Source organism: Aulonocara sp. 'chitande type north' Nkhata Bay, linkage group LG8 (genome assembly GCF_057382095.1).
Source record: "Aulonocara sp. 'chitande type north' Nkhata Bay isolate Kocher_YH1m ecotype deep benthic linkage group LG8, A_spYH_male_GT1.1, whole genome shotgun sequence".
Taxonomy (NCBI): domain Eukaryota; kingdom Metazoa; phylum Chordata; class Actinopteri; order Cichliformes; family Cichlidae; genus Aulonocara; species Aulonocara sp. 'chitande type north' Nkhata Bay.
In genome coordinates, this window is record NC_141351.1 from 26,804,633 (window position 1) to 26,820,785 (window position 16,153).

Below are 16,153 nucleotides of genomic sequence, written 5' to 3' on the forward strand. Positions count from 1 at the left end.
CAGCTTCATCTACCTTTCAGTCACTCTGATAGCTCCCCGATTGGACTCCAGCTTGATTGTCTTAGCGAAGTTAAGTCATGGATCGCCCTAAATTTTTTACATTTTAATGAACGTGAAAAAGAGGCAATTTTATTCCGTCCCAATTGTTCCCCTGGTACCTCAGATGTTGACTTTGCTGCTCTGACCCCTCACCTGAAGAACTCGATTACTAATCTTGGGGTAAAAATCGACACTGCACTAAGGCCACGTATATGGGGTGGTGAAATCTTCATCCTATCACCTCAGACGTCTGTCGAAGGTTAAGCCTTTTCTTTCCAGGTGTGATTTGGAAACTGTCATTCATTTCTTTTTACAACACAAAATTAAAATGTAACAGTTCTTCTAAACAACAAATATTTGTGACATTATTTTAAACTGTTCCAAAGAAAGAAAATCATGTTTACTCACAGGTACAGTTACACATACACTGAACAAAAATATAAACTCAACACTTTGGATTTTGCTCCCATTTTTCATGAGCTCAACTCAAACATCTGAAAAATTTTCTACATACACAAAAGACCCATGAATCTGAAATATTGTTCTTAAATCTGTCTAAATCTGTGTTAGTGAGAAGTTGTTGTCAGGATAATCCATCCCTCCTCACAGGTGTGCCTTAGACTGCCCATAATAAAAAGCCACTCTGAAGTACGCAGTTTGATCACACAGCACAGTGCTGCAGATGTTGCAGCTTTTGAGGGAGCGTGCAGTTGGCATGCTGACTGCAGGAATGTTTACCAGAGCCATTGCCTGTGAAATGAAAGTTCATTTCTCTGCCATAAGCCGTCTTCAGGCGTTTCAGAGGATTTGGCAGTACATTGAACCGGCCTCACAATTGCAGACCACATGTAACCACACCAGCCCAGGACCTCCACACCCAGCATGTTCACCTCCAGGATGGTTGACCAGGTGGAGACCAGCCTTCCGGACAGCTGCAGCAACAATTAGTTTGCATAACCAAAGAATTTCTGCAAAAACTGTCAGAAACCGTCTCAGGGAAGCTCATCTGCATGCTCGTGGTCCTCATCGGGGTCTGGACCTGACTGCAGTTCGTCATCGTAACCGACTCGAGTGGGCAAATGCTCTCATTCGATGGGGTCTGGCATGTTGGAGAGGTGTCCTGTTCACAGATGATTTTACTGTTCAGGGCAGATGGCAGACAGCTTGTGTTGCATCAGCGTATACGACAGCGAGTTCCAGTTCCTGCCAATATTCAGCAACTTTGCACAAGTATTGAAGAGGAGTGGACCCACAGCCCACAATCAACAACCTGATCAACTCTATGCAACGGAGATGTGTTGCCCTGTGTGAGGCAAATGGTGGCCACACCAGATACTGACTGCTTTTCTGCCCCCACCTTAAAGCAAAACCTGTGAGGAGGGATGGATGATCTTGGTAAAGGAAAAGTTCTCACTAACACAGATTTATGAAGATTTGAGATTCATGGGTCTTTTGTGTATCTACAGGGTGGGCCATTTATATGGATACAGCGTAATAACAGGGGAATGGTTGGTGATATTAAAGTCCTGTTTGTGGCACATTAGTACATGTGAGGGGGCAAACTCCTCAAGGTGGGCGGTGACCATGGTGGCCATTTAGAAATTGGCCATCTTGGATACAACTTTTGTTTTTGCAATAGGAAGAGGGTCATGTGACACATCACACTTATTGGTAATGTCACAAGAAAAACAATGATGTGCTTGGTTTCAACGTAACTTTATTCTTTCATGAGTTATTTACAAGTTTCTCTTTGTTCACAGCCATTGACATGTCGAAGAGGTTAACACGTGAGGAACGGATCGAAATCGTTAACAGCATGTTGGGACTCTGGGATGGATTCTGGGTCATGGTACGGTCTCTCAATCACACCACCACACAGTACTGACCCACACATATGGTTCTTACACACACACTGGACTTTCTGGACTTTGGTTTTGCACAACACTGGTCACTATATTCTTCATTTCCGGTTAATACTTGTACAGCTGCTGTTATTGTGTATATATTTATTTATATTTCTTCATACATTCTTATATAGTTCTATATTGTGTATTTTGTTGTACAGTTATTTTATTTTCAACTTTAATTTATATATTTTATCTTATTCTTTCCAGTTAAATTTACCCTTCATTCTAATTTGTGTTGTACAGTTATTTCATTTTTAACCTTAATTTATATTTTATTCCTTCCTAGTTAAATTTACCCTTTTTAATTTTTCATATTTATTTCCTATCTTATTCATAGCCTTTTCCTTTTTTGTTTTCTTTAGGTCACGAGCAGTTGTCCAAGCATTTCACTACATATCGTACTGTGTATGACTGTGTACGTGACAAATAAAATTTGAATTTGAATTTGAATTTGAATTTGGTAGGAAGATGTTCTGACACACTACCCAGAGCTTTTCCGAGCGGCACATATTGATTATTTTAGGACAAAGAAATCAGAAAAATATAATGCACTTAAATGATTATGACAGTGATTTGGTTCAACGGTTGAATAAGGCATCTGCACTCAGGGAACATCTTGATTCGAGATATTTTCTTGGCTCACAGAAAGGACTCAGACTCCTGTTGCCTCATCATCGACCTCGATCTGCCAGTGTTAGCATCTAAATGTACATTACACATGTTACTGTTAATAAGAACCCAGCAAACACTGAACAAAGTAAGAGAAACTGAAACCATCACATCAGGAATCCACCCCCAGCAACATTTTTTTAAAAGACTGCTCGTGCTAAGTGTGTTACTCATACCCAGCGTCCCCGTAACGATAACAGCAGTTTTAATAAGAGAAAACAAGTATTTAATTATGACGTATTAGAGTAAATATAAGATTCCCTCAGTAACACCTGTTATAATGCGATTACACTGAATTATCCATAAAAGCCCTTAATAATGATTTCATGCTATGTGAGTCATAAAGCTGTGATAAAGACCAAGAACAGTATAACAGTTCACTATCATTCTAGAAAAAATAACATATGCAGCAGCGAGATAAACTCAGACTAATGACAGTCCACATTTCTTTTTCATTACGTGGCCAGCAGGGTACATGTTTGGGGTTTTCTTCTGTAAGTGATGCCCTGTGAGAACAAGACAATCAGCAGGCTGAAAGGAGCTGCTGAGGTTAGGCCACCGGGTACCACAGAGGACCTTCTGAGGTCTGGTAGAGTTCAGGGACGGGAGGAAGCTGCTGTTACCGGGCAGACCGGCAGCATGGTAGGCAGGGTTTATCTCGCTGGTGCGTGAAATAATATCCCAGCACCAAAGATGTAAATGTTTGCTTGATAGAATGAAGCTAAAGGTATTTTTCGAAAGCATGATACTAAATGTTTCTAACTCTGTGTGACTGACTCTGCTGCTCTAATTAAACTGGGCGTAGGGCAGCAGAGTTGGATGTGTTGTATATCCAGAGGCCTGGGTACACAGCCTCTGTGAAGGTGGTGCGGAAGGTGTGGAAGTGACTCAGTGTGTTATGGGAGACTTTGTAGAAAGACAGAGTGCCAGCAGGCCAGTCAAGAAACACTCCGACTTTGCTGCAGCCGGTACTGGGAAGACTTTCGCTCCACACTTTACCATTATGCCAAGCACTGAGCTCTTGCTCGTACACACCAAAATACCAGGATTTGGTATTACAACCGAGCGCTGCCTCGTCACTCTTCCCCTTCCTTACAATGCTTTGGTACGTAACAGCTACACCAACGTTATTACTAGAACCAGTACTCCACTCCACTTCCCAGTAATGGCGCCCAGTCAGCCCCTCCCTGCACAAAACCTGAGTCTTTGTATCAAACCTCTCAGGACAATCAGAATACGTCTGCCATGCTCCACACGTTGCCTTCTTGTTGCCCTCAGACAGAATCAGGTAGTTGTTTGCAGTGTTTGGGTCCAAGGTGAGATCACAGGCGTCTGAACAACAGGGGAAAAAACAACCGTTCGGCAGTCGTTACCACACAGTCCACTTTACAACGGCACACTCACATCCAGCACATTGTTTAGAGGAGTGGGGTCTAGAGGCTTCTTGTGGTGAGATTTGGGATTGCAAATGTACCCTGGCCTTTTGTATCAGGCATGTAGGAGAACCAAGAAGCCACCAGGTTTCAAACATGGTGTCAAAGTTAAGTCCTGCATTTCCTCTGATGTCCACTCAGCAGGTTTTGTTTTAAAGGTAAAGCACACTCACAGTGAATACGTTTGTCTCCTCTTACTAATATTCTGTTACTGATGAAGATATTACTGATAACTGCATTGCATCACAGTGTCTGAAGGTATAATCAGTACTTCACCTCTGGTGCTTAAACCTTTGAAAAGTACTGAGTATATCTGATATTTTCCCACTTTTGTAAATTTATATATACACCGATGAAAGTTCCTAACATTGACAATCTATTGAATTAACTCGTAGAAAAAGTCCAGCCAATCACCTTATCATTTTCCACTCGTCCTCGGGTTAGTAGCATTGCATATATTTTTGCTGAACATGAAAACAAATAGGTAAATATGGACTTACACCAGAGGAGTTCTTGTCTGTCTTTCACAGAAGCGACACAAGGAACAGCAGGCTTTGAAAACTCTTCAGTGACCCGACGGCCCTTCCTGTAGTGGTAGATGGTTGCTCCTTTGTATTTCTTATTTGTTTCTGATGCCACAATGAAGCTAAACCTGCTGCTGCTCTTCAGGCCTTTGGCGATGCTGCAGAACTCTTCAGCTTTCTGTCTCAGGTTGGCTACCACTTCAGCTGAGAAGAACCAGTGGTCTTTTGTTGGTGGAGTGAAACTGTCATGACAACGCAAGTGTTTGTACATCTGGTCCAGGTAGGGGTCGTCAGTTTCCACAGAGGTGAAAACAAAGCTCAGGACATCGTCTACATCCTGAGCAAGAACCGCTCTGTCGAACTCGGACTCATCTTTAGTGATTTCTATCCCCTTCATTGCTTCCACACAGGACCTGATGACGTTGATTTCTCTCTCTGTATTATCTAACCACTTGTCTAAGTTCTCCAGACTGAATGGTGACTTCTCCTGGTCGTCTAAGAGTTTCTCCAGTGAACTGTCATCTTTACCCTCAAGAATGGAAGGGAATGTCTCCATCATAGCCTGTCTCAGCTGCTTTCCACTATCTTCACAGAGGTTTTGGAAACGCTTCAACTTTTTGAGAATCTGTGGAAAACTCTGAACCACGTCTTCATCCAGAGAGTCATTGCATCTCATTTCCATTTCTTTGATGATTTCTAGAGCATTCTCAGCTTTCCTCAGTAACCCGACACAAATCTCTCCCTTCATCTCTTCAGCGGTTGGGTCCAGTTTCTTCAGCGGTGTCAGCCACACTTTGACAGGAACTGTTTTCTCTCCATTTCCTCCAAGGAGCTTTGGAAGCTGTGAGTAGGTCTTCACTGCATCTTCAAATGTTGAAGGGTTGCTGTCGAGAATGAAGTCTCCGTAGAATTTGCAGGAGAATTTATCAGTCACAGCTTTTTCTTCTTCACTCAGCTTGACGTCAACCTTTGCCTCAGAACTATATACAATGATCATCTTAACTGCTGCCTGCATGCGGTCCTTCGTCTGCTGAACACTGCTGCTCTCCAGCTTCTCGCTGTCAAACACAAAGAAAGCATGTGCCCCATATTGGATGCCTGTGACTACGTGTGTTGCGTTGCTTTTCTTAATGACGTCTTGTATTTGTGTGGTTTTTGCTTCAAGGTGAGTCATTGCCAGCCGTTCAAATGCAGTCGTAGCTTTGAACTGAAGCGTCACTCTGCTCTGGTTCTTGAACTTCTTGTTGTCATTCAGAAAGCTGCAGGACCCACTCTTTTCAGTCAGTCCACACAACCAACTAGTTTTAGAATATGTATCTACATCCAGCAGAGAAGACTTGGTCTCAATGGAGTCTGATGTAGTAATTTCGTAGGTGGTGCTGGCCTGATTCTGCCTAGTGCTGTACCTTTTAATTGTTTCTCTGTCCCACAGAGTGAAATCTACAGAAAACACAAAAAGGAAATGTTTTTGTGAAAAAATTATTAACATTTCTGTTGATTCAGTAGGAATAAAGCTGATGAGCCACACCATGCAGATATGGGAAAGAGTTTTTGGAGGTAGGGTAAGGAGTGAAGTGATGCTCAGTGAGCAGCGTTGTGACTTCATGCTGAAAAAGAGCTACAGATGGCCTGTGGCATTGACTTCCCAAGTCATGCACCAGTACCCCGGAAAGACTCGTCCTGCACCAGCTCTGACCCATCAGACCACATCAGGATCACCTTCAGTTTGCATACCAACCCCGACTCTGCGCTGAGGCCACCATCATCTACCTGCTCAATCGTGCCTACACCCATCTGGAGCACTGTGAGGGTCGTGTTTGACGTTTCCAGTGCTTTCAACACCATCAGGCCGACCCTCCTGGGTGATCAGCTAACAGTGATGCAGGTGGATGCTGCTCTGGTGTCCTGGATTGTTGTTACCTGTTGTTACAGGAAGATCACAATATGTGCGTCTTCCACATAGCGTGTTTGACAAGGTGATCGGCACCACAGGGGACCGTCCTCTCCCCCTCCACCCTCTACACCACAGACTTCAGCCACTGCACACAGACCTCCATCATCAGTAGGGTTTCTGATGACTCTGCGGTGGTTGGATGCATCGGTGAGGGTGATGAGTCAGAGTCCTCATCACCCTCATTAGGGTCTGAGAGGTGAATGTTGTCCAAGATAAAGACAATACTGGACAATACCTCCCACCCACACCATGACATGCTGGGCAATCACAGGAGCACGCTCAGTAAGAAGCCGAGATTACCCATAATGCACCACAGAACGACCATTATCCTTGATCAATGGTCTTTGATCAGTGATCTTTGATTAGAGGTTGTTGATCAATGATCATGACAATTTGCATATTAATGATGAAGGAGCTGACCTTCCAGCCCATTGTTCCTTCAGTGGTTTCAGTCATTATACAAATGTCCTGTTTATAAGGTTGAAACCTGCAGTCAGCTGAGACTGAAGACGTCACCTGATGATGATGACACTGAAAATATCCAGATGAACAGAATCAAGCTTTTGGGTCATCTCACAGTTCTTGTGTTTAGTGCTGACAGCTTCTGACAAGAAATTCTCCTTTCTGCTGTTCAATACTGAAGAAATGTAAACTTTTTAAAATGATGCCAAACTGCAAAACTCTTAGCTGTGTCTCTAATCAAACCTCTGTCACCTCAGCAGCATCAGGTAATGCTCACCTGCTGATTCATGGTTTTCTTAGTTTTTGTTCTACTGCAGAATATTTTCAAGGTTATCTGCTATAAAAAGTGAGGACAAGAGAATCTCCTTCATGTTTTTCTGTGTTTTATCCTCAGTTACTTTGACACAGAGGCCTCTGCTGTGATGCTCACACCTCTGATGAAGTCTCACAGTGTCAGCTTTGGTTTATACGTATCCACATTTTTATATCTATGTGATATTTCTGTCTGAGTCAAAACCAAATCAACTCACGACTCTGTGAATCTGACTCGAATCAGTTATAGAAATCGAAATCGATAGCCAGCCCTGTGATAGTAATAATAATGGATTGGATTTATATAGCACTTTTCAAGGCACCCAAAGCGCTTTACAATGCCACTATTCATTCACACACTGGTGGAGGCAGCTACAGGTGTAGCCACAGCTGCCCTGGGGCAGACTGACAGAAGCGAGGCTGCCATATCGCGCCATCGGCCCCTCTGGCCAACACCAGTAGGCGGTAGGTGAAGTGTCTTGCCCAAGGACACAACGACCAGGACAGAGAGCCCGGGGATCGAACCGGCAACCTTCCGGTTACAGATGCGCTTCCCAACCCCCTGAGCCACGGTCGCCCCGTAAAGGGTGCCAAGAAAGGAACTGCAGTACCAATGGAAGCTTGTATGGAGTTTTTTAAAGCCTGGTTTAAAAACAGGTTTAGATGTAATGTTATAATCCAGGGGTGGGGAACTCCAGGCCTCGAGGGCCGGTGTCCTGCAGGTTTTAGATCTCACCCTGGGTCAACACACATGAATCACATGATTCGTTCATTACCAGGCCTCTGGAGAACTTAAAGACATGTTGAGGAAGTCGTTTAGCCGTTTAAATCAGCTGTGTTGGATCAAGGACACATCTAAACCCTGCAGGACACCGGCCCTCGACACTGACAAAAGTTTTGTTTTTTAACTGAAGCATATTCCAATTATAGCTTTAAAATGGACATGGGCATAATGTGCAGACACTCAGTTTTACAGCACAGTACTGCAGCTTTCATTCCAGGATATCCACATTCAAACTGTCCTGGTGTGATGGTCCGGAGTCTGTGGACTCCGTGTTCCTGTTTACATTTATTAATATTCTGTGGTTTTGTTTATTTTGGGCTGTTTGTAATTATTCTTAGTGTTTTGTGTCCTCTGTGCTCTCCTGTTCCATGTTTCGTGTTCCTATGTTCTGTCTCCCCAGTCTGTGTTAAGTTTGCGTGTTTAGAGTTTTGTTGGTGTGTTTCCTGTTTTATTTTGAAGGTCCGTTTCTCTTGTCAGTGTTTGTAGTTTTGCTTCCCCTTGTCTCGTTATGTCCAATTAATCCCAGTTGTGCCTCCCTCCTGTCTTCCCTGATTGCCCTGTGTGTATTTCAACCCTGTGTTTTCTCGTGTGCTCTGCAGGTTTGTTTGTGTATTTCCCTGAGTCTCCCTGCATCTCCTTTTCAGGGCTGTTGCTGTTAGTTTACTTCAGTTTAGGTTATCCTCGGGTTCTGTTTCATGCCTACTGCGTTTCTATTTATTTCACCTCCCTAATAAAACTCACTTGCATCTGAAAGCTGCCTGCATCTTGGGTCCTTCATTAAATTCCTCACAGCTTGCCCTGCTAGTCAGGACAGCTGGTGCCAGGTGTACTTGTGGACATCTTTAAGTTTGAACATATCTCAGGGTCTTGCTCTCAAGTGAGGGGAAAGGTGAGCGGGAAATGGACAGACGGATTGGTGCTGCGGCTGGAGTGATAAGGATGCTACACTGTCAGTGGTCCGAGAGAGCTGAGCGTTAAAGCGAAACTGACGATTTACCAGGTGATTCACATCCTTCCCCTCACCTACAATCAGGACTTTTGAGTAGTGACTGAAAGAACAAGATCGTGATTACAAGTTTAGAAGATACGCTTTCTGCCAAGGGTGGCTGGTCATTCGAGTAGAGCCGCTGCTCCTCCACATTGAAAGGAGACAGTCGAGGTACTTCGGGCATCTGCCCAGGATGCCTCCTGGGTGAGGTGTTCTGGGCATTTTTCTGGCCATGTCATCTTTTGTTCATTTTAATTTCATTTATGTAGCACTAAATTCTAAATTCATGTATGTATTATTGTAGGGTCTCCCTTACACATAAAGCGCCTTCAGGCGACTGTTGGTGTGATTTGGACTGTATGATTAAAGCTGAGTTGAAATTGAATTGAATTGAATTGAATGTGTGTACTGTCCGGTGTTGGTCAAGTTACTTGAAAAAAGTAATTAGTTACTAATTACCGATTACTTCTCCAAGAGAGTAATCCCATTACTTTACTGATTACCTTTTTCAAAAGTAATTAGTTACTTAGTTACTTTTTGTTTTTTGTTTGGCCTGTCCCGTTTGGTTCTTTTGCATCAGAATTGTTGTCTAAAGGCAAAGAAAGATGCCCGACGGATTTACTTTACCAAATGGACCATCCCAGCCTTGCCGTAATGGTCTATTTGAGTCACCTTTTATTGTTTATTTTATTTCTTTTTTTATTTTCACTTGCTAGATACGGGACAGACTTGAATGAGGAAAAGAAAAGGGAGAAAGGAAGACGGGGAAAAACAGCGGGGAAGAGGGACGGGGATAAAGGGCAAAAAAACAAAAACCAACTAAATAAGCAGACAAAAAATGCATCTATCGATCACCTGGATCACCTGTTGAGAACGAAAAAAGAAAACTAGCAGAAGAAGACTACAGCAACATAATAAACAGCATCACAATGATATATGGGAATATAACTGTAAATACTAAATATTAAACATTATTGTGCAGCACATAAGATCAACAGAACACAGTGTGCTTTGAGGTAGGAGCCAAAAAGGGTGTAGTTTGTGGGTGTGATCACCCGTGTGTACACCTGTGAGCATGGACGCGTTTGTTTTTTGTTTTTTAAAAGGTTCCTTCATGTAATAATCTGCTAGAGGGTGTGGGGGGGCCACAGCCCCGTCCTCCAGGGCATGAAGCAGGTATGGAGGAGATCAAAACTCCAGACATCCAGAGGCCCCCAGAACACAAGAGACCAAGGAAGACCAACAGAGGGGCAGCCGCGCCACTGTCCCAGAAAGAGCTGAGGAGAGTCCCAGATGAGGGCTCACTCAGCAGCCGCGGAGCAGAAGCCAGGGGGGGTTGCAGTGACGCGCCCGTGAGCTCCGCCGGCAGCCAGCCGTGCCTGAGTGACCGAGCCCCAGGCCGAGAGGCCGGGGGCACCCCACCTCCGAAGTGGCCCGAGCGAGCCCCAGGCTCCAGGCCCCGATAAGCGGCCGCCAAGGAGTGAGCCGGTGTGTACCTGGACGCCCATCCCCGGACACAAAGAACCACCAACGCACCGATGTCTGAGGGCATCTGCCACCGGCAGGGGGAGTGGTGGTGGGGATATAGGCCTCCAAACCTTGGAGGGCCTGAGGTGTCCCCAGAGAGGTGGCGTCTGATACCCAACCTGACATATAGACACAGACATACAGGCACACACAGACACAAACATCCATTCCCACCCTCATGCTCTCATATGCACTTACTCCACACTCAACCAACGTGGAGACAGACATAAAGAGACGCTGTACACACGATCACACTCCCCAAGCGTACTCTACAAACCGGGTCTAGGTACCCTTGCCCCTGGAGGGGGAACTGCACCCAGACCCAGGTGGTGTTACCCTTTTCCCTGCGGTGGGGGGAGGCAGACCGCCCCGACTCCGCAGCAGCAGGGAGGCTCCACACTCCAGACCCCAGTCGGACGGCCAACTCCTCCTCCTAGCCCCCCCGCTCCAGCAGGTCGCAGAGAACGGGGGTGAGAGAAGACTCCGAACCTCCCTCCACCCACTCATTGTAATGTTGATGCATGTGTGTTCTAAGGTGCATTTAAAACCCAGGAGGGCTTGGAGCTACCTGCCAGAGAGCAGCAGGTAAGCGCATGGTCCCTCCTGCTAGCCCTCAATGTCTACGTGTATTTAAAATTGAGAGGTGGGCAACGACGCCAGGGGTGGGGTATACACCCTGATGGTGATTTGGAGTCCGTGTATCGTGCCCACCCCCAAGATCCTATATGTATGTGTAATGAGAGTGTGAGTAATGTGAATGTCTAAGTTGTGGGATAAAATTGAGGCAGAGGCAGCCAGAAGGGGACAGAGGGGGGGGGGGCTCCTCTGCACCCTGGTGACACACCCCTACTCCAAGGTCCTGCATGTGTGGGTGGTTGTGGTGGAGCGGGAAGAGGGAGGCAGCTGGAGATGGGGAGGGAAGGAAGGGAGGGGCAAGTGACCCCTCCCTGGGGCCAGCTCCCCCGCTGACCCCAGTAGGCACCCCCATACTCCGCGACCCGCCATGGAAAGGGGGCCCAGGCCCATCCAGACCGGGCCCAGTGCAGCAGCGCCGCCCGGCCCCACAGAGCCCGGGACAGTCCACCCAACCCCACCACAGAGAAAACTGCACCCACCCCACCATCCACTCATCTTCCAGACTACATAAGACAATAAACACCCAGGCTGAGATCTTCCTCCACCTCTCCTGTATCTCCCCCTCCTGCAGAGAGAGTTCCTGAAGAGAAGAAAGCTCCTGCAAGATGTGACAATCTCCCCCACCAGTTGAAGAGCCCCCCCGGATGGCTCGATGCACTGGCGGCACCCTGCGCCAGGGCCAGGCCCCAGCCCAGAGACGGAGCGCCCCCAGAACCTCACGCCCATCCCGGACCCACCCAGGGGCAGCCAGGCTACCAGGTCAGTAACCCACGTCCGTCAGCACAGACCCTCCCCTAGCCCCGCTGCACGCAGCCGCGAGGAAACCGTCACCTAAGAGCCAACAGAGCCCTTAATAGGCCATGACCGCTACCCCGGGTTGAGCCCCCCAAGGAAGATGCTCATGGGGAACCCCCCGACGCCCTAAGCCTGTCCCTACCCCCACACCAATCACAACATTGAAGGCGGGACCAAACTATGACCCCCCACCCCCACTAGGTGATGGAGCTGATCAAAGGAGCCCAGAGCAATTGATCTGATGTGGTGGCAGAGGCTGTATCAAGACTAATGTAATCTAATAGATAATTTCTATATTGGTTAGAATTAAGATAATTTTTATTTTTCCAGTTCATGAGGACTGTTTTCTTGGCTATGCATAGGGCAGTGAAAACCATATGGGCGATATTCTTATCTGTAGTGACATTATCTAAGCTGCCCAACAAACACACTAAGGGGGAAGTTGGAATGTTACATTTCAGACACTTTGATAAGTCTTCACATATCTCGCGCCAAAACTTCTGAACTGGTGGACAGAACCAAAGAGCGTGGATATAATTGTCCGGTGAATTGGTTTGGCAGTGTGAGCAGTTGTTGGTAGACGTAAAGCCCATCTTGAACATCCGATGACCTGTATAGTGCACTCTATGTAATATTTTGTATTGAATTAATTGAAGACTGGGATTTCTAATTAGATGAAAGGTTTTTAAGCAAATCTGAGACCAGAAGTTTAGGTCTAAGTTAACTGATAAATCCGCTTCCCATTTTGCAATAGGAAGTGATATTGATTCATCTGTTTTAGAAAGCATTCTGTATATTTTGGATAGTAATTTGGGGGTTTAAGAGTAAGAAATTGAACCACACTTGGTGGTGTTTGTAGTTCAACTTGACCCGGTTTAAATTTCTTTTTTACTATGGATTTAATTTGTTGATATTCTAAAAATCTTTTCTTGTTGATCCCATATTGTGTAACTAGTCCGTCAAATGAAATAAATTCTGTTCCTTCTAGTATATGTTCTAAATATTTGATTCCTTTACCACTCCAATCTGGAATGTTTATCATATTATTGTTTTGTAATATGTCAGGGTTGTTCCAGATAGGTGTACGTTTGCATGGGATTAATGAAGACGCTGTCAATTTTAGAAACTCCCACCATGCTGTCAGAGAAGAGCTGATGTTGATGCTTTTAAAGCATTCATGTCGTTGGATGTTTGAGCTGATAAATGGTAGATCTGAAATCTCTAGATTATTGCAAAGTGTCTGTTCTACATCTAGCCAAGGTTCATCTAAGAGGGTGTGTTTTAGCCATCCTGAGATAAACTGAAGCCTGTTGGCTAAGAAGTAGTGCTGAAAGTTAGGCAGTTCTAGTCCTCCTTTATCCTTGGTCTTTTGTAGTGTTTTTAAGCTTATACGTGGGGGTTTATTTTTCCAAAGGAATTTGGACATACATGAATCTAGAGATCTGAACCAATCTTGTGGCGGTTTAGTTGGGATCATTGAGAATAAATAATTTATTTTTGGTAAGACCATCATTTTTATAGCGGCAACCCTTCCTGTGAGTGATATGGGTAGACATTTCCATCTAGCCAGATCATCTTCTACCTTCTTTAAAAGTGGGATATGGTTTAATTTAGTTAGATCTGCAAGCTTGGGAGTTAGGGACTTAGTTACTTTTTAAAAACATTATATGCAACCTGAATACATAATAAAGTTACAGACCATCCATCCATCCATCCATCCATCCATTCACTTCCGCTTATCCTTTTCAGGGGCGCTGGAGCCTATCCCAGCTGTCATAGGGCGAAAGGCGGGGTACACCCTGGACAGGTCGCCAGTCTGTCGCAGGGCCAACACACAGGGACAGACAGCCATTCACACTCACATTCACACCTAGTGGCAATTTGGATTATCCAATTAACCTATCCCCACAAGTTACAGACCTTTCAGCCCAATTCTGGTTTTTGTGCATAATCCATCATATAAAATGTAATCAAATGAAAAAGTCTCTTTTTAAAACTTGTTTCATTAGTTTTAATCTTTTAACTTTATGCATCAAGCAAAAATGTAATTATATGCAACTGTCTTTGACTTGAAGAAATTCTTTAACATTTAAACCTGTTGTCTGCATATTCCAGCACATAAAATAAGAGAACGATCTTTTGAGTTTGCACTCTTTCAAATAGATGCAAGTCAAACACAGCAGGAAATAAATAAAATCAAAGACTCAGCAGGCTTACAGGAAAGTAACTGTAATCTAATTACTTTTTTGCAATAGTAATCCCTTACTTTACTTGTTATTTGAAAAACATAATTGGATTACCGTTTATTTACCGTACTGCCCTTCTCTGGTGCTGTCACAACTAATACCAGTAACAGCTCCAGTATGACAACACTGATGAAGAAATGTACCACAGAAGACGTGATGTCCAGAACCTTGAGCTGATTTTCCATCCTGCTATATTTATGACCGTGTGTCTGGATCCTGCCCAGACCTGCACTCTGCTGCATTTGATAAAGACTCTGTGACACAGCAGCTATTAAAACAACTGCTTCATTTATTCATTCAACAGGCTAAAGGAAGCCATCTGTGCCACTATTCAGAGTCAAGGTATAAAGACGCTCCTGCAGAAGTGATTCCAGTGAGTAATTCATTCATATTCACACTTACCTGTGTTCAGTTTATCTCTCCTTGCATCGTAGAGCATCCCCAAAGCAAAGGGACGACTCAAAGCAGCGACCGTCACCTGATCTGAGGCCATGTCTCCAACCTGAGAGAAACAATCCAGCAAAATGCATCAAAACCAAATATTTCTTTATTTATTTCCAAACTGGTCGTGCAGCACAGTTCATCGCATTCTTTTCAAATTAAAAACCATCTAGAGCAGCACACATTGATCCACATTCATGTTTTGAAAAACAATGGCGAAGTTCTGATCTTGGTGACATCACAGCACGATGGTTGCAGCCATGGTCCTGAAACAGGTTCCTGCATCAGTCAGTGTTTAAATCTTTAAATGGTTTTGATCTCATTAGACAAAATTTGCAGATCTCAGTGAATCTCTTGTGACTACAAAACACATTTTCCAAACTGATTCATCTCTCCGGCACGTCCTCCAGGTCGTTCTTAAACACAGTGCATCAAAACTGCTCACTCGAGACTGATGAGATGAACCTGATATAATTCCAAGGATGATTCCTCAGGTAGATAAAGGAGGAGGAGGAAGATCACATGGACAATAAGATGCTTACATGTCTCAAAATATGATTTATTCATGTGAAAAGTGTCCTCTTCCTCTTTCTGCACACACAAAGTAATGTTTCCTTGATCCATTCCACCTGCTTTTGTCTTATTATTATTTTGATGGGAAACTATGATTTGAACATTTATTTTTAATACTGAATTTTGTGTTTAGAGTTGAGAGAAAGAAATACAAAACTCAATATTCAGGCTTAATTTAATTGTTCTCAGTTTTTTATTCGTTATTTTTAGCAGATTCCTTTTTCTTCCTCTCTGCCTCTCGGATCACTTCCATCATCACGTCATCGCCGAGTTTCAAGACTTACACCTGTAGTTGTGTTTCTGATTCATGTGTCACGAGTGAATCGCAGTAAAAACTTGTTAGTGAGTCAGAATTTGCAGAAAGTGGGATGAAACAATTTTCACAACCTGATTTACCAAAACACGATGAAACTATTTAGAACGTGAAGAGCATGTCAGAGTCAAATGAAATCATCTCATTGTACAGAAGACAGAGTGAGTGAGAGGAGAGCATCCCTGATTACCTGCTGTAGGTGTGCAGTCCTCAGTCTTCTTGGCTCGTAGCTGCAGAGTCCCGTCACACCTGCAGGTTATTTTATAGCTGATAACGAACGCCTCCCTCCTCAGACCCACCTGAACACGTCCACCTTTTTTTATCTTCAGTTTCTTATTCAACAGGTCCTGTGCAGGGTGTGGTATTCTGGAGAAAGCCTCCTTTTCTTTGTGATTTTCGCACAGTTTGGAGTCTGTTAGTGATGCAATAATGATAAGTGGTGTAATAACAAGTGTTTCCTTTTTTTTCTTTTTCTTTTTTTTTGTGTCCCGTTTGGATCTTTAGCATCAGAATTGTTGTCTTAAGGCCAAGAAAGATGCCAAGCGGCTTT

The 16,153-nt window shown here is 44.3% G+C and overlaps 1 protein-coding gene across 1 annotated transcript; it reads right to left on the bottom strand.

Annotated features, from left to right (window-relative positions):
* Nucleotides 1-3,405: 3,405 nt before the first annotated feature.
* Nucleotides 3,406-14,769, bottom strand: LOC147324134 (stonustoxin subunit beta-like). Its single transcript, XM_086304857.1, has 3 exons — nt 14,679-14,769; nt 4,549-6,012; nt 3,406-3,947 (listed from the first exon to the last, which is right to left on the bottom strand). The coding sequence occupies exons 1-3, from the start codon at nt 14,767-14,769 to the stop codon at nt 3,406-3,408; spliced, it is 2,097 nt and encodes a 698-aa protein (XP_086160983.1).
* Between the last annotated feature and the right edge of the window lie 1,384 nt (nt 14,770-16,153).

Bases quoted from the DNA above. Each gene is read 5' to 3' on its own strand.
- LOC147324134 (XM_086304857.1), bottom strand. From the start codon at position 14,769: ATGGCCTCAGATCAGGTGACGGTCGCTGCTTTGAGTCGTCCCTTTGCT. The intron at 6,013-14,678 runs GTAAGTGTGAAT...TGTTTTCTGTAG, and splicing joins GAGAGATAAACTGAACACAG to ATTTCACTCTGTGGGACAGA. The intron at 3,948-4,548 runs GTAAGTCCATAT...CCTGTTGTTCAG, and splicing joins CAGACAAGAACTCCTCTGGT to ACGCCTGTGATCTCACCTTG.